The sequence below is a fragment of the Mytilus edulis genome, chromosome 8 (assembly GCF_963676685.1).
Source record: "Mytilus edulis chromosome 8, xbMytEdul2.2, whole genome shotgun sequence".
Classification (NCBI taxonomy): Eukaryota; Metazoa; Mollusca; class Bivalvia; order Mytilida; family Mytilidae; genus Mytilus; species Mytilus edulis.
Genome location: NC_092351.1, coordinates 62,829,509 through 62,856,158, shown reverse-complemented (window position 1 = coordinate 62,856,158; position 26,650 = coordinate 62,829,509). Strand labels below are relative to the sequence as shown.

Genomic DNA, 26,650 nt, shown 5'->3' with positions numbered 1-26,650 from the left:
TAAAATAAATGGACAATTTATTCAAAAGGTTGATGACCACAGACATGTGGGTGGTACTTTTTCTAAGAAATGCAAGTGGTCAGTACATATAGATAACATTTGCTGTAGTGCCACTAAATAAATTTTTGTTCTTAGAAAATTGAAATATATTCCTAACAGAAACAATTTTAATAAGATATATCTTGCATACATACTTCCACTTTTATAATATGCATGCGAGCTATGGGATGGATGTTGTGTTAGAGATTCTGAAAAAAATTGAGCGCTTGCAGTTTGAGGCAGCCAGAATTATTACTGGGTCCCGCGATTTGCAAGTATAGAATCCCTACTTTTTGAAACTGGATGAGAAACTTTGAGTTCTAGAAGAAATAGACGTAAATTATGTTTATTTCATAAAATACACAGCAATAATGTTCCAGAATATCTTATGAATTATAACTCGAATTATACAGATGATAATTATTATAATACTAGAAACCGTTCTCACTATAAAGTACCGAGATGTAAATTGGACATATTTTCTAAATCTTTTTCCCTTCTTCAATTCGTGCATGGAATTTATAACCATTAGATATTAGATCCATACAATCATCTCCAAATTTCAAAAACACCATCCGAAGAAATGATATTTCATGTTTGGTACCTAAATATTATATTCATTCATTCCCAGTAACTTGTATTATTGTACATAGATACAAAACAATGTGGTATCAGTGACAATGAGACAACTATCCACCCAAGTCACAATTTGTAAAGTATTTGTACTTCTAAACAAAACACAAAAACCTACTTTTATTTCGCAAAACCTACTTTTATTTCGCAATTTCATTGATTTATTAGGCCTATTTTACTGAAAAACATGTCATTTATAAAGAAAAAAAATATGTTGCTCATTTTGAATTCAGGAGCGAACAGTAACTGTTTTAAAAGTATGAAAATCTTAATTGTTACATGAACAATAAAAGTTCATGAACAATAAAAGACATACTGCACTGTTTCCAAAAGAAAGAAAAAAAGAAATCGAAAAGCAAACACCAATTCGCAAATTATTTTATAGAAAAGAAGATTAATATTGAGGGACAACAAAAAAGCGGGATAAGAATACAAATGATATTTTTTTTTCTTGCAGGTTTTACAAAATGTACTACCGAATCAAACGGAATGCAATAGCCTTAACATCACTGAATACGACAAAAGATGTCCATACCAATCTGAATGGAAAATTAAAGCAACAACAGCATGTATAAAACTGTCTAATTACTATTGTATTTGGGATGATTACGAAAAGGAGTATCGTGAGTTTTGTCGGAACACACCGACTCTCTGGCCGCTTGGTAACATTTTTATATCATAAATCCTTCATAAAAGAATCAAACACAATAGGTTGTAACTCAAAATCAAAACGAATATATTTGCGAATTGATGTTTGAAATTTTGATTTAAGTATAGTGTGGGAAAGAATTAATTGCCTTTGAGACATAAGGTTTTTAAAAATACTCATCATAGTAATTTTTTGTCAGAAGTTGATTCTATATGCGGAGCGCAAAGAGAACACTAACATAAATGACAACGTAAACGTTTACTAATACATTAGCATTACTGTAGCAGAAGCTAGATATCAGGATACAAGTAATCTGAAGTATTAAGTATAGTATAGATAGTAAGATGACACGCGTTATTTGGTCAAAAAGTAAAGCATAAACAATTTATTTTGAAGAGTCGACATTGGTGAATTGGTATTTGAAATTCGTCTTCTTATGGCATTAAGAAAAATCAAATGCTGAACAATAAACAAAATCAATTATTAATTTACAGGCATGTGTCCACTCTGTGTTTTCGTTATATGTATTTCCTTTTATCCATCTGATGAGTTAACCTTTTTTCAAATGATTTTTATAGTTCGTTCTTATTTTGTCCTGTTACACCACTTGTTTAATCCTACCACATAAAATATGAATTGCCTGTCATTTTGGTCTCTGGTGGAGAGTTGTCTCATTGGCAATCATACCACATCTTCTTTATTATATCATAATTATTTTTCAAATTTTGTCAAGTTGATATTTGTAGGTAAAAAGTGTGTTTTACGAGGAAACCTTGACAGTGATGAATGTTTCTCTGAACGATTCCAGCCATTTACATTTACTACTGAGGGATATAGTGATTGCATATACAAGAAGTCTGTTTGTGTGGATAAAGGACTTGTTATTCATCACAATGGATCAACCAAATACAACCGTAAATGTCGATGTGACTATGCTAGAGGATATGTCTTTGTTCAGACACCACAATATAATTCATCATGCATTCCCTCCCAGGAAGACTGTTCATGCTTCAAAAAAACGTCTGATGAGTCATTCAGACTTTTAGAAGGTAGTTGTTTCATTATAAATGTATTGAGTATTATAAAACATACACAATTACTAACATTGTTACACGCGACACAGTGGAATCTTTTTAATAATATATTAGATATTAATAACCTCTGGTTTAAACTTGTGGCTTTTTGTGTTTCTTTGTTACATATGACATGGCTCTGTACTTATATATCCCGTCATTATGTTATTGTTCCATGATAATTGTTTGTAAATATGTCTTCCTTTTCTGCTAAAATGCTTTGTCTGTATGCATTGTCGCGTTTCTTTGTTACATATGACGTGGCTCTGCACTTATACATTCCGTTATTGTGGTTAACGCTTGTTTTCATATTTGTTTGTTTTTATTGTGATGAAGATAATACATTGTAGCACTATTGTACCTATTATGTCTGTTTGTTTTGTTCAAACATCTGTGTCAATGTAATGAAACTTCACTCGACTGTCACATAAGTGAGAGATTTAGCTAGCTATAACCAGGTTCAATCCATCATTTTGTACATTACAAATGCCTGTACAAAGTCAGGAATATGACATGTACAGTTGATGTTCATTCTTTTGATGTTAATTTTAAAGAAAACAAGCACTATCTAAATTACAAGGATGTGGATCGAAGAAACACTCAAAGGCATTTAGACAAATCTCATTAGCAAACATGAAAGACAAGAATATCAAAATTATCATAGAACAATAATACAATAACGGGATGTGTAAGTACAGAGTAATTTCAGATGAATTACAACAAAAACAGACTACACAGTTAAAGTTTTATACCTAAAGACAAATACAAGAATACTACAACATTTATGTACAACACGTTATTAAGATGATAAACAACGTCAGCACCCAGAATCTATACTTCAAAACCATCTTGTATTGTTTGTGAAATTGATACGGACTATTTATCATTAAGGTCTTGCTACCTTCCGATGAACTTTCCTTAAGAGTAAAAAAATAAATGAACAAATAAAGTATAATTGCATAACAATGAAATATTATCATACAATTATCAACCAATTTTGGATAACTCTAGATACATGTACATAGAAAATGAAATTTATAACAAATGATAAAGATATACAGGATTGGTCCGGGGCCAAACTTGTTTTAATTGAAACTTGATTTAGGGGCAAGCAAACATTAACAATTTTTCTACAAATATACTTGTATTAAAAATCTTTATAATTTTATCAGAAATGTTTTTTTTAATTAATATTTGACAGAAAACAACTGTACGATGGACACTTTGGTGAAACATTCAACGACTAAACGGTAAAGTAACGTTCTTCCATATTAGCGTACTTTACTTTATAGGTTTAGCTGCATGTACAAAAATGTAAATTTTGATGTGATAAACCATGTTTTCATCAACTGCTAACTTTATACATTTGACATGAATTTTAGATTCGACTTGTTCATTACTATGGTGATCAGTTCGTTTTATTGTAAAAGATACTGTACCCAATCTTCAACATTGTAAAATGAAGAAAAATCAACCAAATAATTTACAGACATTTTAAGATACTCGACGCATTAATACTTTAAACTAATTGAAAGTATGTATCGTCCAGCCGGAAACGAAAGTTGAAACTGTTGAAATGTTGTTGGTTTCAGACCAACCACTTATCGCTGTTCACGTGAGGTTCAAATCCGGTACTTATTTTTCTTTTACTGTACTGGAATCAGTTATGCTGATAATCATACATTGTTCATGATTACTCTCATGAACAATGTATGAATATCAAATTTAGTGTTATAACAAGAAAATGTAATATCAGAAGATAAAATGTACAGTAAGAAGATTGCTCTTAAAACATTCTTTCAGATAGGAAAAAGAAAAATGGGCTCACCAAACTTGTTGTCTTGCTACATTTCAAAATAGATAAATTTCTAACACTTTCTATTATAAAAATTACTTTATCTAAATTATCTCCTCTTATTTGTTAAAGTTGGAAAAAAAGTCTAATCAAACATAAACAAGGTGTTTTTTTGAGAAATTACAGCTGTTACCATGATCAAACACACAATGTTCTATATTGATATCTGAAGTCTTTGACATAAATCATATACAACTGTTTAAATTTGCACATTTCATCAAATATCTTGACCAAAGTTATCTGCTTCTTTTAAATCCAAGATGGAGGAAGACATCATAGCCACCTTAAAGATATACTAACAATTAATTTATTTTAAGTACTTGCAAACAAATGGTTTACAATCAAACCTTTTTTAGTGCTTCTGTACTGATAAGTCGTTGAGAGTTCAACTGTTTATTGGTATAGACCTCCAGAGAGGGTAAAAAACTGAAAATACAAAATAACAAACATAAGCATACTATTGAGTCAATAAATGTCAAAAAGTAGTACATTCACAAAGAAAATGGTTACATAGTTCGATACAAGTAACTCTTGTACACTACACTTCGAAAAACAACATCAATTTATCAGAAAAAGGTTACACGTAAGTATCTATATATGCAATAAAAATGACAGGTTGCATATGTCAATGACTGTAGTTTACATATCGTGCACGATGAAAAATTTACACTATAAAACTGTGCGGTACTGTAGTTCTAGAAAATTCGAGCGTGACCCTTGTCTACATCGATAAAACACAAAAATAAATCCTAATATGTGGGATTGACAAATACAGAATGGAATTTAAAGGGCAAATGCATACATAAAAAATACAAACAGTACTGTAAATTCACAGCGGCAATATTTTTTCATGTCGTGCGTAAATGAGCACCAATAATCAAAAATGAGTTTGCATAAAATGTATAGTTCAACAATATGCACAACGATATAAAAAATGAGCACAAATATAAAAGGTAAACTTACTCTAGTGGTGGATTAAACTTCAAATAGAAAAACAACGTGCTTCAGTTTTGACAAATATCGAGGGATAAAAGAGACTGGGGAGTGAAATGATACAAAAAGGACGACATGGTCAATTCGGCACTTTACCAAAACAGTACACTCCTCCTCTGATTTCATAGGAAATCACTACATTTTAAAAATAAAAGGATAATGTCATATGAAAAATTAACATTTGTGTCCCTTACAATGTTATAATAATTGTGTATGTATCAAATTTGATTGTCAGAATAAAACACAATGTCACTACGTGTATTATAGTTAGTCCACTTCAAGGAGAGTTACCAATTCGGTAATTGGTCTGGTATAAGTTGTGCGCTTTCCGTCTTTGACGATGGCGACTTCCACTTTTCGAATTTTGCCGTCCGAGCTTGGAAATATCCTGTCCACCAGTCCTACGGGCCATGAATTACGTGGCGTATCCTGATCTTTCATGAGAATTAAGTCACCAACTTGTAGATTACGACGGTCAGTTTGCCACTTTGTACGAATCTGAAGTTGATGAAGATATTCGGATTTCCATCTACGCCAAAACTCTTCTGCTAATCCTTGTGCACATTTCCATTGAGATTTCAACATATCCTTTGGACCGAATAAAGGAAACGGTTTCACGTCTGGTGAAGTTTTCATCGTAAGCAATGACGACGGACTCAAAATACTGGGACACTCTGGATCAGTTGAAACTGGTAGTAATGGTCTATTGTTTATGATGGCCATAACTTCAGCCATTAGTGTAACAAGCACTTCGTGAGTAATTGTCTTACTTTTGTTTTCCAATAACAAGCTGTCGAGTATCCGACGAGAAACACCAATAAGTCTCTCCCATGAGCCACCCATATGATGTGCGTAAGGTGGATTAAATATCCAGGTAGTTCCGGATTTCAGTAAGAATTCCTTGATTGGTCCTTTTTCGACAAATTCAGGGTCAATATTGAGCTCTGATGTTGCTCCAATGAAATTAGTTCCTCGATCAGAACGAAATTGGATGATAGGACCTCTCACTGCAATTACGCGTCTCATAGCGTTGATGAAAGACGAGGTTGACATGTCTTCTATCACTTCGATATGCACAGCGCGTGTGGTCATGCATGTAAACAGTAACGCCCAACGTTTCTGATTAGCTGAGCCTCCTCTAGTTTTGCGAAATACGACGGACCATGGACCGAATGTGTCCACGCCGACATAAGAAAACGGAGGACAAGGGCTAAGTCGATCTGTTGGGAGATCGGACATTTGCTGCCATTCAAGTTTTCCTCTGAGCTTCTTACAAATTATGCACTTGTTGATGAGAGTTGAAATAGAACGTTTCGCACTAATAATCCAATAACCACCGGCACGGATTGCACCTTCGGTCAAATGTCTACCTTGATGGTGTATACTTTCATGAAAATGATGAATAACAAGTAACGAAACATGGTGGTTCTTTGGAAGGATCACAGGATGGTGGGACATGTCTAATGAATCATTTACAGTAGCGTGTTTGAGCCTTCCTCCTACTCTAACGAGTCCATCTGAGCCTAGTATAGGTGATAGTTGAGCCAACTGGCTTCTTGAAGTTACATTTTTTCCTTCTTGAAGCAACTTAATCTCGTCGGAGAAAACATCCTGTTGAACTGAGCGTAGTATTAAATTTACAGAGTCTCTTAGCAGATCAGTTGAGGTAGCTCCTTCTTGGTGCAGTTTCCTACGAATGGCTGATTTTATAAAGGCGATGCTTCTTACAAGACGTGTCCATTTAGAAAACTTGTCGAATCTACTACATCCTAATAACGTTTTATTGTCTTCGATTTTGAGATCTGTTTTCTTACAGCTAACTGATGGACGTATTTCTTTGTCATTTTCGGGATCTACTAATAAATGATCGTGTTCATCATGTTTGTCATTAATCGAGAGCAAGTTAGGGCCCTTTATCCAAAGACTCTCTGGAAGATCTTTCGTGCTGATGGACCTAGTAGCTAAATCAGCTGGGTTGTCATTGGTAGACACATGAGACCACTGAGTAGGTTGACATGAAGAACGAATTCGGCTTACCCTGTTACCAACATATATGTAGAAGCGTCTTGTTTCGTTTGTCAGATATCCAAGTACTACACGACTGTCTGTATAATAATAAAAATCATCTGGGTCGATATCTAATTGATCTCGAATAATGTCAGATAGCTCTGCTGCTAAGACTGCAGCGCACAGTTCCAGACGTGGAATTGTGTGTCCATGAGACGGGGCAACTTTGGCTTTTCCGAGAAGAAAGCTAGTGTTAACAGTATTTGCGCTATAAAGTTTGATATATGCGACAGCTGCTATTGCATCTTTAGAAGCGTCTGAGAATATGTGAATTTCTCGTTTAACACTATTGACAAATGAAGGTCCATTGTACTTTCTAGATATACGAAAATTTTCAAGTTCGCTCAATGATTGTACCCAAGATTCCCATTGTTGATTTAGAAGTTCTGGAAGTGGATCGTCCCAATCAGAAGTAGATGAAGATGAGAGCATCTGGCGCATGAGTAATTTGCCTCTTATTATCACTGGTGCAGCAAAGCCAACTGGGTCATACAGACTGTTAATTGTTGACAGAACTCCGCGGCGTGTAAATGGCTTGATGTCAGAAGATACTCTAAAGGTGAACTCGTCCAGTTCTGTGTTCCATGAGAGACCTAAGCTCCTCTGCATCGGAAGATCTGCCGATCCAAGGTCAAGGTCCTTGAGATTTTTGGCAAGGTCATCTGAATGGAATGCTTCGAGCACTAACCTGCTGTTAGATGCAACTTTATGCAATCTAAGTCTGCCATTGTCATATAAAGTTTGTTTAGTTCTTTGAACAAGATCAATAACTCCCTCTGGCGTTGCGCACGAGGTAAGACCATCGTCTACGTAGAAGTCGTTGCTAACAAACTCTTTCACATCAAGTTCAGCGTGTTGGACAGTTCGTCTCAGACCATACGTAGCCACTGCTGGGGATGGACTGTTGCCGAAGACGTGTACTAACATCTGATATTCAGTTAGCGGTTTATCAAAATCGTTGTCCTTGTGCCACAGGAAGCGCAAGAAACGTCTATGTTCATCGATGACTCTGAAGTTATGGAACATCTGTTCGATATCAACGGTTACGGCATAAGCCTCTTTCCTAAAACGGAGTAAAATTCCAAGTAGGCTGTTATAAATATCTGGACCTTTCAACAAGACGTCGTTCAAAGATAGTCCATGATGTTTTGCTGAAGAGTCGAAAACTACTCTTACACTTTCTGGTTTCCTTGGATGATACACTGCGAACATAGGCAGGTACCAGCACTCAGTACCTGGCGATAGTTTGGGTGCTATCTGGGCATGTTCTCGGTCTAACAGTTTCTGCATAAATTCTAACACATGTGTGCGCTTTACGGAGTTGCAACGTAAGTTCATGTCGAAAGATTTAGCTCTACGCTCTGCAATTTGTTTGTTGTTTTCTAAAGAAGGTTTGTTGGGTTTAAATGGTAGTGGCGCAATCCAGTGTCCATCATCTTGTTTGAAGAATCCTGATGACATAATGTTTAAAAAGGTTTGATCCTCTATTGACGTGCCTTCCGTTTCGTCTAGTTGAGTCTTGTTGAAGATTGGGTCTAATTTCACTGACATGTGGCTATCACACGGGGACAATAATGTAGGTCGTCCATTGTTCAAAATTACAGTTTTGTTTACATTTACAACATTTTGTCTTCCTAGGCATACATTCCCTACTATAACCCATCCTAAGGGCAAATGTTGTGCGTACGGTACCTCGTCGACTCCTATACGATGTTCAATAACATGGTGTGCTCTAATTAGGTCACGGCCTATTAACATCTGTATTTCAGACTGATTGTCAATGTCAGGAATACAACTTGCTATGTCCATCATGTGTGGATAACTTGAAGCTACAACAGATGACGGTATTTCTTCCCGGTTGTTTGGAATGTCATTACATTCGATAATTTCAGGTACGTTAAGATAAGATGATCCGTCAAGTGACGCTAACATGTATCCGGAAGCTCGTCTTCCACTCGTAATGAACATTCCTGCACAAGAAGCAAGTTCATATTCTGTTTCAGTGTCATTTTCGCCGAAGAAGTTGAAGAAATCTGACGTTGCTAAAGTCCTGTTGCTTTGGTCGTCGATCACGCAGTAAACAGTTTTGAAATGATCTGGTCTCTCGGAGTGATATACTTTGGCGAGTACTATCTTAGCACATGATTTACTTGTATTGTGTATCGAATCACATATTTTGGTACATTTGCTGCTTATTTGTTCCTTAGAATTCTCCTCCTCGTGCTTTTTCTCGGGTTTCGCTGTAATATCTACATGTAAGGCTGACGGATGGTCACGAGAACCACAAACACTGCATTTGACATCCTCTTTACATTTGTCACGGAAATGTCTCTTAGGTCCGCAACACTTGAAACACAAACCTTTTTGCTTAATTAAATCAAGTCTCTCTGACAGTGGTTTAGTACGAAAACCGCGGCACGAGTTGAGCGTATGGTTAGTTCCATGAAGGGGACACAAATCCTCTTTTGACTTTTGAATACTAGTACTATTAGGTGGTTTATTAACACTGTGTCCAATGTCTGTTTTAATGCTTGAAACTTTCGCAGGACTTCGATTTCGGTTTTGTACTCTTGTGTGTTTAGATGTGGATGGTTTGGTGTCTTGATTGTCATATAAAAATCCAGGGTCATTACGCACTTTAGCAATGTTTTGCAAAAATGGCACAAAGAAAGAAAATGGAGGATATGCTCCAAAGTTTCTTGACTTATAACCATTGGCAGTAGTTGTCCATTTTTCTTGAATACTGTAAGGTAATCTAGTTACAAAACGATTCACGCCTAGAGACGAATCAAAGTAAGCGAATGTGGTGGCAAACTTTTCATCTTTGCGGATTGACTCGATCTCAGCGGCTAAGTCCGCTAACTCGTAGAGTTCTATTCGGTTATTGTTCGAGAGTTTGGGAAAGTTAACTATACGTGAGTGAAGTGACGATTCTATCATCTCTGGACTACCGAACCTAGAATCTAAGCGTTCCCATATAAGACGCACTGCAGTAGCCGGATTATGAGCATTAGCACATCTAATGTTCTGAGCGTGCTGTTTTGAGCTCGGTCCCAAATACTTTATAAGAAGGTCCAACTGTTCCAATGGATTTGTATCTAACTCAGTCATTATGTGTTGAAAACTAATTTTCCAAGATGAGTAATGTGACGGCTGGTCATCAAATGATATGAGCCTAGATGTGATTAAATCTTTCTTCACCATGAACTTGGCCAATTCATGTGCTTCGTTCCTCTGAGTTGGAACGAAAGGTTGTGCTGTAGGATTCAATGGTTCTAAAGAATGAATAGGAATATTTACATTGTTCACTTCAAGGTTATGTTTGCTCAAATGTAAGGAGTGGTGTGAGCGCTGTTGCTCCACAAATTCTGCTGTACGTTGTTCTGTAATGTTACGTGTATCTGGTATGTTAGCACTACGGTACTTTCTTTCAGACATTTTCTTTTCATTGGCATGTTGAACTACTGGATCAGCGATCCTTGGTGGTTCGTAACTTTCACCATAGTCTTTAAGATCGAAATCCAATGCCTTCTTAACAGCTTGTAATCCCGACTCAGCTTCGTCAACGTCTCGCTTCATAGCGAGGACATTTTTCTCTGCTTTGAGTGTAGCTTCGCGGTGCAACAACTCCGCCTCCTCTTTAGCATATTTAAGTCGTGTCTTAGCGGTTTCAAGTTTCACTGTTTGTTTAAGAATCTCTGATTGAGCACTTAGTGATGAGTGTCTTGTTGACACAGTATGACGAGAACTATGTTGGGAGCTACGACTTTTATGAGTTCGTTCACTATTTTCTATTGATCTTCTAGGTAGCAATTCACTTAGATGTTGTTTGACAACTGATATCTTAACCTTTAAAGCATAGAATGACACTTTAAATGATGCATGCTCACTTTCACTTTCTCTTGTCCTATATGATTTTAAGTAATCAAAATATCTGTTAGCTTCTTTCTCATACTTTTCTGACAGTTTCAGAAGTTCCTCTCTGTATGTTGACGCTGTGGACAGGTCCACCACTGGGTTATCTTCAACGTCTAATAAAATAGCGTCTATATCTCGTTTTATAGTTCTGAGGATATAGTGATGTCTTTCATTAGATTGTTCGAAAAGATGGTCTCCATCTGATGTTAGTGTTCTCAAAGATCTGAGCTCTCTGTCAGAAACGGATTCTGAGTGTGACATGTTGAATCTATCTTGGGTTCATCTCTTTGATCTAGATTTTTTACTGTACTGATAAGTCGTTGAGAGTTCAACTGTTTATTGGTATAGACCTCCAGAGAGGGTAAAAAACTGAAAATACAAAATAACAAACATAAGCATACTATTGAGTCAATAAATGTCAAAAAGTAGTACATTCACAAAGAAAATGGTTACATAGTTCGATACAAGTAACTCTTGTACACTACACTTCGAAAAACAACATCAATTTATCAGAAAAAGGTTACACGTAAGTATCTATATATGCAATAAAAATGACAGGTTGCATATGTCAATGACTGTAGTTTACATATCGTGCACGATGAAAAATTTACACTATAAAACTGTGCGGTACTGTAGTTCTAGAAAATTCGAGCGTGACCCTTGTCTACATCGATAAAACACAAAAATAAATCCTAATATGTGGGATTGACAAATACAGAATGGAATTTAAAGGGCAAATGCATACATAAAAAATACAAACAGTACTGTAAATTCACAGCGGCAATATTTTTTCATGTCGTGCGTAAATGAGCACCAATAATCAAAAATGAGTTTGCATAAAATGTATAGTTCAACAATATGCACAACGATATAAAAAATGAGCACAAATATAAAAGGTAAACTTACTCTAGTGGTGGATTAAACTTCAAATAGAAAAACAACGTGCTTCAGTTTTGACAAATATCGAGGGATAAAAGAGACTGGGGAGTGAAATGATACAAAAAGGACGACATGGTCAATTCGGCACTTTACCAAAACAGTACAGCTTCCAATTGTCATCAAGGGAATAACACAATAATAAATACTTCCCTGGGTTTGTGAAATTAAAAACTAAAAATAAAATGCATCGTTTATTGATTTTTATGGTATGGACAGTAAAATTGAGAATGGAAATCGGAATGTGTCAAAGAGACAACAACCAAATTAAAGAGAAGACAGAATCCGAAGGCCACCAATAGGTCTTCGATTCAGCGAATAACTCTCGCTTCCGGAGGCGTGCTCCAACTTGCTCTTAAATAAATGTATACTAGTGCAGTGAAAATGGGCGTCATGCTAAAATCCGAAATGGACACAAGAAACTAAAATTAAAAATCATACAAGACATATCAAAGATGTATCTTTAAACCACATCGCAAAAATTAAAGAAGGAAGTTTTAAAAACACACCTTACTAATTATATATTTTTAACAATCAGGTTTCAACTGTCAGTGAAGACCAGCTTTCCGGAGAGCGATTTAAACTTTCACATGCAAACAACTTATAGGATAGAAAAAAGTATGTATTTATGGGAATGTACTACTTTTGATATTCGTGGTTTGTTTGATTTCATCAGGAATGCATTAAAAATGATAGTACAGGGGTGATGGGTTGGGAGGGGGGCGGGGGGGGGGGGGGGGGGGGGGGGGCTATTTAAACATCAGATAGTAAAAAATGAAGTGAATAAAAGTTGAATGTAATTATCCTCATATATTGTGCTATGCATGTTATATTAGTCATATGGAAATAAACATAGCACGTATAAGGGGAAACATTAAAAATATAGTGAAAATAAATATGTGATATTATATTTAAAGTGGTGAGTTTACCCTTATTTAATATTTAACATGTATTAAGGATGTTCGCTAGCATGTTTTGGATTTTTTGACAGATTCTCGGGTTTTATCTAATATGTGAATGCCTTGAATATTTTGCCAATTGACCCCAATGCTCTTTATATAAATCTTTTACATGTATAATTATAAGCCATCTGTAAAAGTCTAATAAAATATTTGATATTTTTTAATAATTTAGAGAACTTAAACTAGTCAATGAAAAAGCTTGGAAAATCAAGAGAGAACATTGTCCCGCTAAAATTTTAAAGTCTACTATCTCGAAAACAAGTACATACACCCATATATTTTCTTTCGCTTTTTCTGTTCCTTTATGTATACTATATACTTGTATTATAAAAAAAAACTTGTAATTTGAAACTGAGTAGCGAACTTCCTTAATGTAATTTGTATTAACAGCTGATTTGATCAGAAATCAACAAACATTCTTGACAAGAAAAGGACTTTTCATTTTTGTAGGAGTACGTTAAAAGGTTCAACCTAAAAATAACTCTCATTCAATGTATAATTGTTAAACCGTAATAACTTTGAATAATCAAGCCAAATAATTTATTTTGCTTCTTCAGAAAAAAACCAACCCACATCATCATGTTATATAACATATATAAGAAACTGTGTATGATTGTCATTGAGTCAAACTATCCACCAAAATTCAAAATTTTGCATGTTTTGTTTACTGACAATCTGTTTTTCTTAGCCATTTGGCGTCGTCGGTGTTTTTTTCCCATTTTGAGTTTGAATGTCCCTTTGCAAGTGTATGCAACTGTCATATAAGTGAGAGGTTTTCCTGGCTATGATTATATTAAAAAGAAGATGTGGTATAATTGCCAATCACACAATTCTGCACAAGAGACAAAAATGACACAGAAATTGATAGAAAACTATAGGCCACCGTATGGCCTTCAACAATGAGGAATGCCCATACCGCATACTCAGCTACAAAAGGCTCCGAAATGACATCTGTACAACAATTCAAACCAGAAAACTTACAGCCGGCTTTATGTAAAGAAAAATTAACGGAAAACAAATTCGAACACATCAACAAACGACAACCACTGAACCTTTGAATTATAAGCTCCCAACTTTGGACAGGTTCATCAATACAGAATTTTACGGGGTTAAACATGTAGCGGGATGGCAAACCTCCCCTCACCTGTAAAAGTTGTGTAACAGTACAACATAAGAACGAAGCTGGGTTTAAGCTACCATTTTCTACATAATAACATGTCTGTACACAGTCAGAAATTACCGGTTGTTGTCAATTGGTTCGATGTGTTTGCTTTTTAAATTTGATCATATGGTCATGGACTTTCCGTTTATAGTTCAGAATTTGTGAGATTTTAATTTTTGCCTCTTATGAAAAGGCCTAAACTCCTCAGATCGATACACATCATACATTATTTTTGGTCACAAAAACACTTACCATATGACGAATCAATAATTAATGGTGTCAATTATTCCGAAACTGATAATGTATTTATTATGCTTTCTTTTGCTTCATTCAGTTGGATTGCTGTATTTTGTAGTATCTGCCAAAAATATTTATGTATAAAAGGTGAAAATAAATTTTGAATTGCTTTATAGCCAATTGAGATGTAAAGGTTATATGGTCCATCCAGACCTTTTTGAATATGGTGTTGTCTACTTTTATTAGTCTTCTTGTTGTTAACTAACCCCTTTTATGTTTTCGCAGTCCTCAATCAGAATATAAAAACAAATCAAACAGTTTGAAGACTGAATAGTAATGCTAGTAGAAATATTTTGTATATACTGGTTGTGTATTTGCTGATCGTATATGTTAAATTTATTTCCAGTTAGCAATTATATTCACTCTACAATAATAACCAGCTACTGTTGATACATTGCGTTTTCAATCTTTTAAGATTTGAATTCAAATTTAAAATATTTTGTTCCATCGTGTTTTTGCCCAAATTTCGATTTGAGTTTTTTTTAATTTTTTTTAATTTATTGATGAGTTAATCAATAACTCATCATTTTTGTCAGTTTTGATGTCTGTTGTCTGTATATTGATCGATACATTTTATTTGTTTGCTTAATTGCTATTTACTTGTTGTTTAACTGTTGGCTGAAATTGTTTTGTTTCTAGTTTGGTTTTGATGGCTGTTTTAATAGGTTGCGTCCTTTTTTTTTTATAAATAAGGCGGATAGAGGGGATGCTACATAAAATGTTATGCTATAAATATTAAATAATGATTCCAATACAGATACTCATATCAATAATTACAATTTTCAGGTTTCTTATCGGATCTATTCCGATATGTTGCATTAACATTGTTGATTTTCACTATCATTATGACGACAGGTAAGTACGTAATATAACATATTATCATTTATAATCTTTTAAGAAAACGCCAGCTTATCAATTTTACTAAGCTCTTTCAGCATGTTCAGAGAGAAAAAAAACATAAGTAATTTATAAAAAAAGAAATTTTAAAAATGAGTAAGATATGCGATTGAACTTTATACTGGTTAAATTTGATACTCATTAGATTTGATTATATGTGTTTTTAACATTTTTTTTCAGGATTCATTATCTACATCTTACTATATACACGGTTTACCTGTGGTAAGTGTTATTAGATTGATGTTAATGGGTTCATTCAGTAGATATACTATGTAAAGGACATTTTGAATCAAAATGGTTTCTCAAATGAACTAAATGCACATACAGGACACTGGTTTAGAACAGTGAGAGATCAGATATAAAGAACGTCGGTCTGTTATTTTTTAAGTCATATTGGACAAGTGAGCCATTGTAACCATTTTGTATCCATCGTCCGTCATTTTTCGTCATTCAAACATTCTCAGTTTGTCAAGATCCATTTATCTTCTATTTTTTCTCAAAATTATTAGACTACTATTGTAGGAGTTATTACCTTTCAATGAAGAATCATACCCATTTTGGCAGGTATCTTACACACTATGATATATATAGAGACAGGCAAACTATAACCTACATGTACATTTTGCAAATCAGCATAATCTAAATTGTCAAATGACTCCTCATAGAAGGTTTTCTTTACCTTAAACCTCTGTTTAAGTCTGTTTTTTCTTTTTCCTATATGTTAACTCTGCTATACTTTTCTCGTTGGAACGCCACAAATATCGTCATTCATATATGATTTACAATAGCGTCATGAAATAAATAGATAACACCAAATAGGAATTATTGCCTAAAATTTAAAAAAAAATCTCTTCAGGTTTTTGACAATTACTTTGAAAACTGCTTAAGGTAAACAGTAACTGCGAACTTCAAATTTTAAATGAAAGCTATTATATCAGACAATAAAGGCAAATTATTTTAACATGTTTAAAGGACACACTTGAATTATATCGTACAGCACCTAACTGAGTTAATGACTGCTCTATTGTTGGTTTTGTGTTTCTTAATCTTTAGTTTTTTTGTATAACTAGTTTTTGATTGTTGTTAGTCTATTAGTTTTTTTATATTGTGAAGTCTTTCTTCGACCTATGATTTTATATTGCCCATAATACATTTCCTTCTTTCCAGTAACTACTAGAAAAAGTAAGGAAATGGAGTTTCCATCAATAACAGAAAATCAGTAGATTCACAGCAAAATACCACACAAAATTCAAAGAAACAGCGATTATATTCCTGTTCTTTATCTCAAAGGTCACAGTAGGGCCTTCACCATAGATACAGAAAAACTCTACAATTATAAGAGGGTCCCTACAAAGGATAACATCTGAATTCACTGCAAAAAAACTCAGAGACTGTTAGATGTCACACTCAATTTTTGTGCATGGCTAGGTGTGTTTGACTCCTATATCCATTGATAAGGATTGTCATGATTTCTGCCAATTGCTGATGGTTCTCTTCAAGTGTTCTGGATTATCGTCATGGAAGAATTAAGGGGGTTGTTAACAAGAAAAACATATAAGGGAAACAAAGAAGTTATTGATACTACGTAGTTGATGGTGATTGACCAGTTTCCGTGTTTTTTGCAATTATAGGATCTATAACAGTTATTATAACTGTAAAATGCAAAAGAGATATCCAAATCTACAAACAAGTCAGCATCACTGAAATCGGCAGTCGAAATCTAAGAAGGGTTATACCGTTACATGGTTACATGACCACCGACAAAGAAGGTGGTTGGATGAACGTACGTTTATGTACGATTTTAGTTCATAACTGAAATGTTATGCGACTTTCATTCAAATGAATGGTTAAGCTAGCTATAAACCCAAGTTTAATCCACTATTTGTAGAAAATACCTGTTTCTAGTCTGTTCTCAGTCAATTGTTATCCATTCGTTTGATTTTATAGCTGATGCTTTTCCCATCTGATTAGGTTCAATATTTTTGTTATTATCCTTTTTAGATCATAAAGAAGCATAAACATTTTTTCTAACCTACATTTACTTACGAATATGTTGTGTTTGTATTTCTCGTTTTGCCATTTAACTTTCATTATTATGCATTTTCCGTTTTGTCTTTTTGTCTGAGTTCGTTTTCTTGTATTTTTTTTTCTTTTTTTTTTAATATTTTGCAGGTGTAAACATAGTCCTTGGTGAAGGTTTAAATGAACCAAATAACAGCGAAATGGCATATGGATCAGGTGAGATTTTTCATATCTTCTATAGGAAGTAAAACCATATATTTATGATCATACGCTACAAAGTAAGAGGTGATTACGCAATTGAATTCATTTTTTGGCTTAATACTTTAATGTATTGATAAACATTCACATAAATTATTCAATTTTTTGTTAATACCAGAAAGGTAACTTTACCAACTTGTACTAGCATATCTCATTATAAAAAGTACTTTATTTTTAAAACAAGTATAGTATCGGAACCTGTTACTGTGTTTGCAGTTCTTTATACCAAGAATGAACTTGGTGATTTGTACTTTACGAATTGCGATAGCACTTACTTTTGTTTGCATGGGTTTGTCATGTTGATGCCATTGTATATATATGGTAGATTCACTGTATACCACCATCGTGAGTTTTACAATAGCAGCAAGTAATTGGTATAGTTCTTTGCATAAAACATAATATTTTGGATCATTTTTTAATGATATTTTTTTTCGGCATGTTTTTATGCTGTAGGGGATTATTGTCTCTTTGTTAGTCATGTCAACACTTGTTATGTTTTTATGTTCCTCTTTGTATATAAAACATGTATATGCATCAATGACGGAATGAGGAGGTATCTTGGCAATATAGTACATTTCGTATTGAATAAATATGTTAAAGTACATTCTAAACATTTGCAATCTCAAGGTACACTAGTAGTAGTTTCAATGGTTCCGAAAAGGAAGCACAAATAAACCTGACATGTATTTGAGAATGATTAAGGTACATCTCAATTGAATCATGCAAATCATATCGAATATGAAGTAGATATAAGCACAATGAAGCATTAGTCTGCAATGTTTGGCATTTGATCATTTTTACATCAATTTGTACCTGAAAAAAGACTCTTTGTGGTACATGTAATCCTTGACTGATACTTTAATATCTTGAACATAAACTGAATATGTGTATTATGTTTAATAAACGAAGTATATTAAACTACCAATCTCTTGATGGACTGTTAGTTTTCGAGTATATCTTCATCTCAGCTGTCCTTACTTTTGTACCGACAAGATTTATAACAAACATATCCAATGAAATCGTCCATCAACTTTAAATTATAACAAACTTAGGTTTCAACTACCTCAGACAAATATGATCTTAAGTGGATAAGGCTATTTTTAAGTCCGTTCTGGTCATATAGTTTCGATTTTTATACATTCTTAGCTTTCACACATTCCGATTCGGGTGTTTCTGATAAAGGTTATTCCAGAAAACGTTCTAGATGCATGGTTTGCCCAGCATGTTATTATATTTGTTTTATATGAATGCAAGGTTTTTGTTCTTATTCTGAAATTATATCAGTCTCCCAACAGAATGTGTGATCTAGTTTTAACACAAACTAAGTATCAAATGACGGTATGGATTATCCCGAAAGTTGTCTAGAAAAATAAAAAAAAAACCAGCTTCAAGACTTAGTATTAACAGATAACAAAGGTAGCAGAGGCCTTTTTATGTATAGAAATTATGACAGATATTTAAATTTTGGCTGAATTAAGGTAGATACATGGTATACCGCCATCTTGGATTGTACAATCACAGTACAAAATTGGTCTAGTTATTTGCCCTATTCTGCAATTTTTGAGACAGATTTACAATTTTATGGTTAAAATGTTTGTTTATATAAGGAAAACTTGGTGATTTATTGTATTAACCAAAATATTTGAACAAATATCATTTTCTTTTGTTTTTAGAATCATTTTTTCAAATGAGCCATTTAAGGGAAGATAACTCTTACAGTAAAAAAATTATACTGGACTAATAGGGAAAAAAAATATTTTTACTTGTAGCAAGAAAACAAGTTCGGTGACCCCCTTTTTTCTTTTTATTTTCTTAAAGCATGTAATAAACCCTCTCTTTTCACAATTTATTTCAAAATTCTATCTCATAGAATTCATTTTATGCACTCTTATGTGTTTTTTCATGTACAATCTAACCAAATTAAGCCAATTTTCAACGACTCATAGCTTGAAAAATAGCACGGTGACCCATACTTTTTATTATATTTTTGAAAAAAGCGTATTAAAATCTTCATTTTGACAGATTATAAGAAAATTCTGTCTCAAAAAGTATACACTTATGATCTACCTTAACTATAGCTGTGAGCATTCAATACAATATCTCCTTCATCTGAAACGGTGACAAAACAGCACAACACAAAACACATTGTAAATATCAGTTATCCGATTTGCACGAAACATACAACAACTCAAATAACATTAATATAGACAAAATAAGGAGAGCATTGATTTCGTGTAGCTAATCCCATTACTGATTGTTTGTTCAAAATCAGTGACTGTATAAAAATAAATCATATTCTTCCAGAATATATGTAACAAAAGATTTATGCACAATGATGCAAGTACAAAGATTGCGTTGACGCTTCATCTTGAACAGATATTATTATCTGATTCATTTGTTGTAATACTAAATATGTTTTATAGATTCAGGTTGTGAAGAATATTTGGCAGATGAAACAATAGACCAAGGAGGTTCAAACTACTCAGGAGTCAGCGAGATGGCTTATAAAACAGGTGTGTTTTTCATAATCTCCATCAAGATTGATCAATTGTTAATATGCGACGTAGAAAATGGAATTTTTATATAAGTCCACCAATACGTCATTGGCATGCGACTGCAATTCACAATGTAAGGTCAAGCAGGTTTATACAATAATCGTCAACATTAATACACAAATGTTGTCTGTTTAACTGTAAATGAATGACAAGAATCCCAATTAAGCAGAATCTTTTTAAAAACCTTAGGTATATTCTTTTACATGCAAACAACATTGGTTTTGATTTCAATTCTTTTAGTTGTATACATCTCATTACACACAGTCAGTTCTAAGATGCACATTGTAGAAAATAGATCTCGAAAATAACGGTATGCTTTTTTATTCTATGAAAAGTAACTTGTTTTTTGAATGAAGTTTGCTTAAAAATTAAACATCGACCCAAAATATTAAATATTTTTTATTTTTTTATTAAACAGATGAAGATTGTATTGTCAATAGTATGAAACATTACTATGATTGTATAGCTATCGAGTTATTTAGACTTGCAGCAAAACACTCTTTTAATTCTTATAGTTTATCATTGCATAAGGTGGTACCTAACTTATAACATGTATCATGCATGTGACGTCCTGCACTTTTCCGCTCGGCTATGAGTTGATCAACATCAACGTCTAGAATCACTATTTTTTTTATTAAATTGTGTCTTTGAGTCATTTTTATTGATTTGTATACGCCCGTCTCTTATCTAACCATTGTAACCTTCGCTCGTCAGTCCTTACGTCCGTTCGTCTGTCTTCTATACTTCCTTCGGATGATAACTCAAAAACACATTTACCAATCATCAAGAAACTTTTAATAATGATGTATATCTATTGATGTTAGCTCAATTATGAGTATTACAAAGTTCTTATTTATACGTATATAACATGGCGGATACTCTAAATTATAATCATTGGAAAATTATCAAAACTGATGGCCGATGGACGTATTATAAAAAGTAAAATCACAAAACTACTGAACTCCGCTCATTGCACATGTCTCCATTATAGTTAAGTTAAATGTTGCAAAGTGTCACCATTGAGTCAGTTTAAATAATATTTTGAAGTCACTGATGAGTCTTATGTAGACGAAATGCGCGTCTGGCGTACTAAATTATAATCCTGGTACCTTTGATAACTATTTACTCCTCAAGCACATGTAAACAAATGTATAACCCTGCTAGATTCTTCAGAATGATCATGCAGTTCAATGGTTGTGCTCGTTATGTGTCAACCATACGTGTTTTTCATTTAATTTCATTTTTTGGTGTCTTTTGTTTTCATATTTTATCATAATAGGACCTTTTTGGGTCTCGTTGATTGTTGAAGGGCATATATTATGTGGTCTTTGCAAAATTATAAGTGCCCTCATCATCTCTATCATATTACGTGTTAGATGTGTATCATAAAGATTGATTAAAAAACATGAATCCGCGAGGAATTAAAAGAAAAGATTTTTGGGAATGACTTTAAATTGTATTGTTAATTTGAAGAGAATATCTACTTTATCATGTTTTTGTACTTTAGTAATTCTTTTATTTGTTTTATTATAAATGCAAAAGAAAGTATGAATGATCATGAGAAACCAACTACTTCGAAGAATATAGAAAAGTCATATCTTTATTTGACATTGAAGGAAGATAATCGCAGCTCTCATTGCCATACAGGTAATAAATATGCTTCTTCCAATACCAGACTTTCATTGTGAACATCATGCTGATAAATATTCGATACTCTGTAAAATAATAGTTATTCCCAATATTGTTTCTATTTGAGAAAAAAGCATAATAACCTGAAATATGTCAGTAACTAACTGGAAACAAATATTACATAGAAATATTCCTCTTTAGCCGCCAAGCGATATTGTAAAGGATACTATATTGTTTTGCGTTTTCATCAAAAAATAAATTATCGATGTTTATGATAGCGCTATACAAATTCACGACAATAAAAAGTTTTTTTATATATATAATTAAGAATTATTTATAAACATATATCCGTCTTTAAATTTCATCAGATCGTTTCCTGAACACACCTTTGCATATCATAATACTTTGACACACACTATCAAATTTGTTTATTACGTACATGTAAGGTTTCATATGCATACCATGAACACCATTTATATCCAAGCTGTAAAATAGTTTGTTTCTTGTTTGTTCATTAAACACAAATGCTGCCTGACTTGATGTGATGTTTTTTTCTGTATGCTCCAAATATATCATTTCTATATTCCACTGAATAAAAGTTTCAGTAAATCATCATCTTTTATTTCTTTTACCATGAAATCTAGCTGCAAGTAATATATATAAAGAAGTTGAATTTGGTGCTGACCCCAAAAACGTTTTAGGTAAGTTAAATGCGTAAGAATATACTATACTATTTTCTAACAAACTAACACCATGGAAAACACATCATCTATAAGAGCCTGTAGATGGTACAAATGTAGATCCTTAGAAATAGAATAGACGTGTTGGAAAGCGCAACTTCACTCATTGGGTATTTTTGTATACAAAACAAGATAGAAAGTCAAATCCAAATGACATTGGAGTGCTTTACAACTCGTAAAATTTTGACAAAGACCAAGGCAATACATAACAAATTCATTTTTGAGAACCTGTAGTGTTTAAAAAAAAAACATGTTATGAACTGTTAATATACAGAATATGAATACATCAATGATACTTGATATCGTTGTCCTAATTTGTTAAGGAAATGTTTTACGCAAATAAAACAATGTAGATTTTGAACCATGCTTTCATGCAGAATGTAAGCTACTATTTTTTTTTATTTCATTTTTTCTCGTAGATAATTTTACATTAGCAATGTAACATACAAAAATGTATCGGTATTTCAGCTTTGATTTGCGTATTTTTAAAAACCTTGTAATAGCTACTTTTTTGTTTTAATTCAAAGTACCTACTTGTGGATTTATTTACTTTCGTGGTTATCATTTTTTTCGTAGTATAAGAAAACTTGCGATATCGTGAATATATTTTATTTCGTAGTTTTGCTAATTACTTCGTACAAAGACTGTAGAAATTGATCTGTGAATCCTTAAACATTTGAATTCGGGTGCACCTGCCCCCCTCCCCCCCAAAAAAAATACGAACATTGGTATTCAACGACAAACACAGCTTTTCCCTTTTACATTTCAAACATGTTTTCGATATGTATAAGATTCGAACATGATGAACCCTTTGTAGCGTTGTGAACATATTTTGCTTTTTGTAAAATTTAAAAGATAAACAAGTGACATACACAACTTGTTTTAAACCTTTGCGTAGTGTTCGTATTGGACATATTCGTGTTTAAATATGTATTTTTTTTAAATTTTCATGTGGAAATTAAAGACGAACAGACTAGAGTTGTTTGTCTGGGAAAGATTGGAGTGGGAAAGAGTTCAACAGCGAATTCTCTACTTGGACACAGATGTTTTGAGGCAAGTGATGTTCCGAAGCTAGTAACAGAAAAATGTACCAGGGCGACAGGGACCGTACTTCAAAAATCATTTCTGATAGTTGATACACCAGGCATATGTGGAATAAATGAAAAGAAACAAGATACTGAATTAGAAATAAAAAGGTGTATTCAGTTGGCAGCTCCTGGCCCACATATTGTTTTATTTGTAATTGAGTATGGGCGTATCAGACAAGACGATCTTGATTCAATTAGAACATTTCTAAATTATTTTGGAGAAAAGCTAAAACAATTTCTTATTATCGTTTTTACCCATGCTGATAAAATGAAGAGACATCAGACGATAGGGCAGTGGCTTGAACAGATTCCTGAATTAGACAAATTTGTATCTGAATGCGGGAGACGATACTGTTTGATTGATAATAAAGCCAATGCGCGTGACAAAGAACAACATGTGATGTGCCTTTTGAACGCGATTGAGGCGCTGAAACTAAAAAATGGCCTGCTTCATTATATACACCGATGACGCAAATAGATCGAACACGCTACTGGTGTAAAATTGATCAGAAAGTAATATCATTCATATCTCTAGTATTCCCGGGATATCTTATGCTCCTACAACTCAAAGTAAAATAGATGTATCAAAGACATAATCAAGGATATATATTGAATCGATGCTTTTTCGTTCATTTAGTTACATTAAAGACATCTTATGTTATTTTTTAATGTAAAGACAAATTAAAACAATCAAGGAGTGACCATGTTCACATTATCCTCAACAAATAACGGGAGATATTATCATGCGACCTGATGGACAAAGCATTACCGATTGCATCAAGAATGGTTAATACTAGTATGTAGTTGTACTGCTGCATACAGAAAAGAAGATCGCTTGTACGTAGGTAATGTGGTTGAAGTACATGCAAACTATACAAATGGTAATGGACTTGCAAAATGACTTAGTATGTATAATATGCAAAAACACCAAATATAAGTGAGTTTTGTGTCCCAAATTCTGCCAGTCAATGATACAAATCACACGTATGCCTTATATCAGGTGGTTTTAAAACTGGGGATATTCAAAATTTTAACATTAATTCACTTACAAACACAAATACAATGGAATCAGCAATCATTTTATTTTAAATTGCAAGGTCACAAAAGCAAGCTTTATCTACAATGCATCTATTTCGTGATATGGATGACAGTAAGAGTCAAAGCATTTTGACAGCAGTACAGAACAAACAATTAAAAGAAGGCAAAAGCATTAGCAAAAAAAATCAGACTAAACAGATACTTCGAAAGAAAGACATTAATCGTTTTTTGTTCACTTTTGAATGGACGAACACAGGGAAGTAGTAAGGACAAATGCCTACGGTGACTACAGCTGACGAAATCCAAGAACAGACATACATCACAGCTTCAAACACGAAAAAGACTCTAACTACCACAGCAGCAAGCATTGTTTCTCCTCTAATTAGTATAATTAAACTAGCTTATTCTAGTAAAACATGTATCATGTTGTTGATTTGATTTGTGTCTGTGTTTTTATTTATAGTGCAAAAAACTATGAAAATAAAAAAAAAAAGATTATACAATAATTCATTTTATGGTAAACATAAATAGTATATTTATTTTATGTGTATTCGTGATTTTATTCATTATACAAACATCAAACAGAACAAAATCAATTTACTGTTTAATATTCAATATCAAGTCAATGTCAGAAACAATATAGACATGTGTGTATGCGGCTGAAAAACTTGGGATTGGCGAGGTATTACCGAGCCTTTCCAATTTTTTTTCCAAATATTGTTTTTTCTATATTTCTAGGACATTGACCTTATATTCTTTTTATACAACTTGAATTAATTAACACATTGATAGATGTTCAAATTGTGAAACAAATTTCAAACTTTTTTTCATCCCAAAATGTTCTATGCTGAAATTGACATTGCACAAAATATAGCTTATTTTACAATATTAAGAAATAAGCACAACTAGTTGCAGTATAAAAGTGAATGTATTAATATGACGATATGCATGATAAAGACAATGAGAAGGATGTATTCTATACCTTAAAAGGTAAATTGAAAGAGTTGGTAATGTTTTGTTGCATTAAAAAGAATGGCCAACGTAGATTCAAGTATCTTGTATTAGGGAGGGATCAATCCTACTTTTATTAGTATGGCGTTCATTATCACTGAACTAGTATATATTTGTTTAGGGGCCAGTTGAAGGACGCCTCCGGGTGCGGGAATTTTTCGCTACATTGAAGACCTGTTGGTGACCTTCTGCTGTTGTTTTTTTTTCTATGGTCGGGTTGTTGTCTCTTTGGTACATTCCCCATTTCCATTCTCAATTTTATTTGTAAAGGATCACTCTGATTCAAACAAAAAAATCTCTGAAACTGACACTATAAAGATGCTTGATTTCTTGTACATATTTGTTACGTTCGGAGGACATGTTATTCAAAAGACTGTCGGCATTCCAATGGGAACCAATTGTGCCCCTCGTCTTGTCGACTTGTTTCTTTATTATTATGAGGCTGACTTCGTACATGAACTTCTTGGGGAGAAAGATAAGAAGTTAGTAATATCCGTTAACTCTACTTTCCGCTACATAGATGATGTTTTTTCACTAAATAATTCAAAATTTGGTGACTATGTTGAACGCATCTATCCAATTAAACTAGATATAAAGAATACAACAGATACATTTCAGTCGACCTTATATCCTGACTTACATCTAGAAATTGACAATGAGGGCCGGTTGGGTCGGTTGAAAACAAAACTTTACGACAAAAGAGAGATGATTTCAGCTTTCCAATTGTGAACTTTCCATTTCTAAGTAGCAAATTTCCAGCAGCATCTGCATACGGGGTATATATCTCCCAATTTATACGATATTCCCGTGCTTGCATTTCCTATCATG

The 26,650-nt window shown here is 33.4% G+C and overlaps 1 protein-coding gene across 1 annotated transcript in view; it reads left to right on the top strand.

Moving 5' to 3' along the window:
• LOC139486044 (uncharacterized) overlaps positions 1-25,333 on the top strand; it is a 34,520-nt gene extending 9,187 nt beyond the window's left edge. Inside the window, exons 2-12 of the mRNA XM_071270737.1 lie at positions 1,130-1,334; positions 2,068-2,370; positions 3,596-3,644; positions 12,702-12,781; positions 15,371-15,439; positions 15,662-15,703; positions 17,654-17,719; positions 20,185-20,274; positions 21,859-21,963; positions 22,590-22,646; positions 23,650-25,333. Coding sequence (XP_071126838.1) covers positions 1,130-1,334; positions 2,068-2,370; positions 3,596-3,644; positions 12,702-12,781; positions 15,371-15,439; positions 15,662-15,703; positions 17,654-17,719; positions 20,185-20,274; positions 21,859-21,963; positions 22,590-22,646; positions 23,650-24,242 — 1,659 coding nt within the window. The 3' untranslated portion in view covers positions 24,243-25,333. The remainder of the gene's footprint in view (positions 1-1,129; positions 1,335-2,067; positions 2,371-3,595; positions 3,645-12,701; positions 12,782-15,370; positions 15,440-15,661; positions 15,704-17,653; positions 17,720-20,184; positions 20,275-21,858; positions 21,964-22,589; positions 22,647-23,649) is intronic.
• The last annotated feature ends 1,317 nt before the right edge of the window (positions 25,334-26,650 follow it).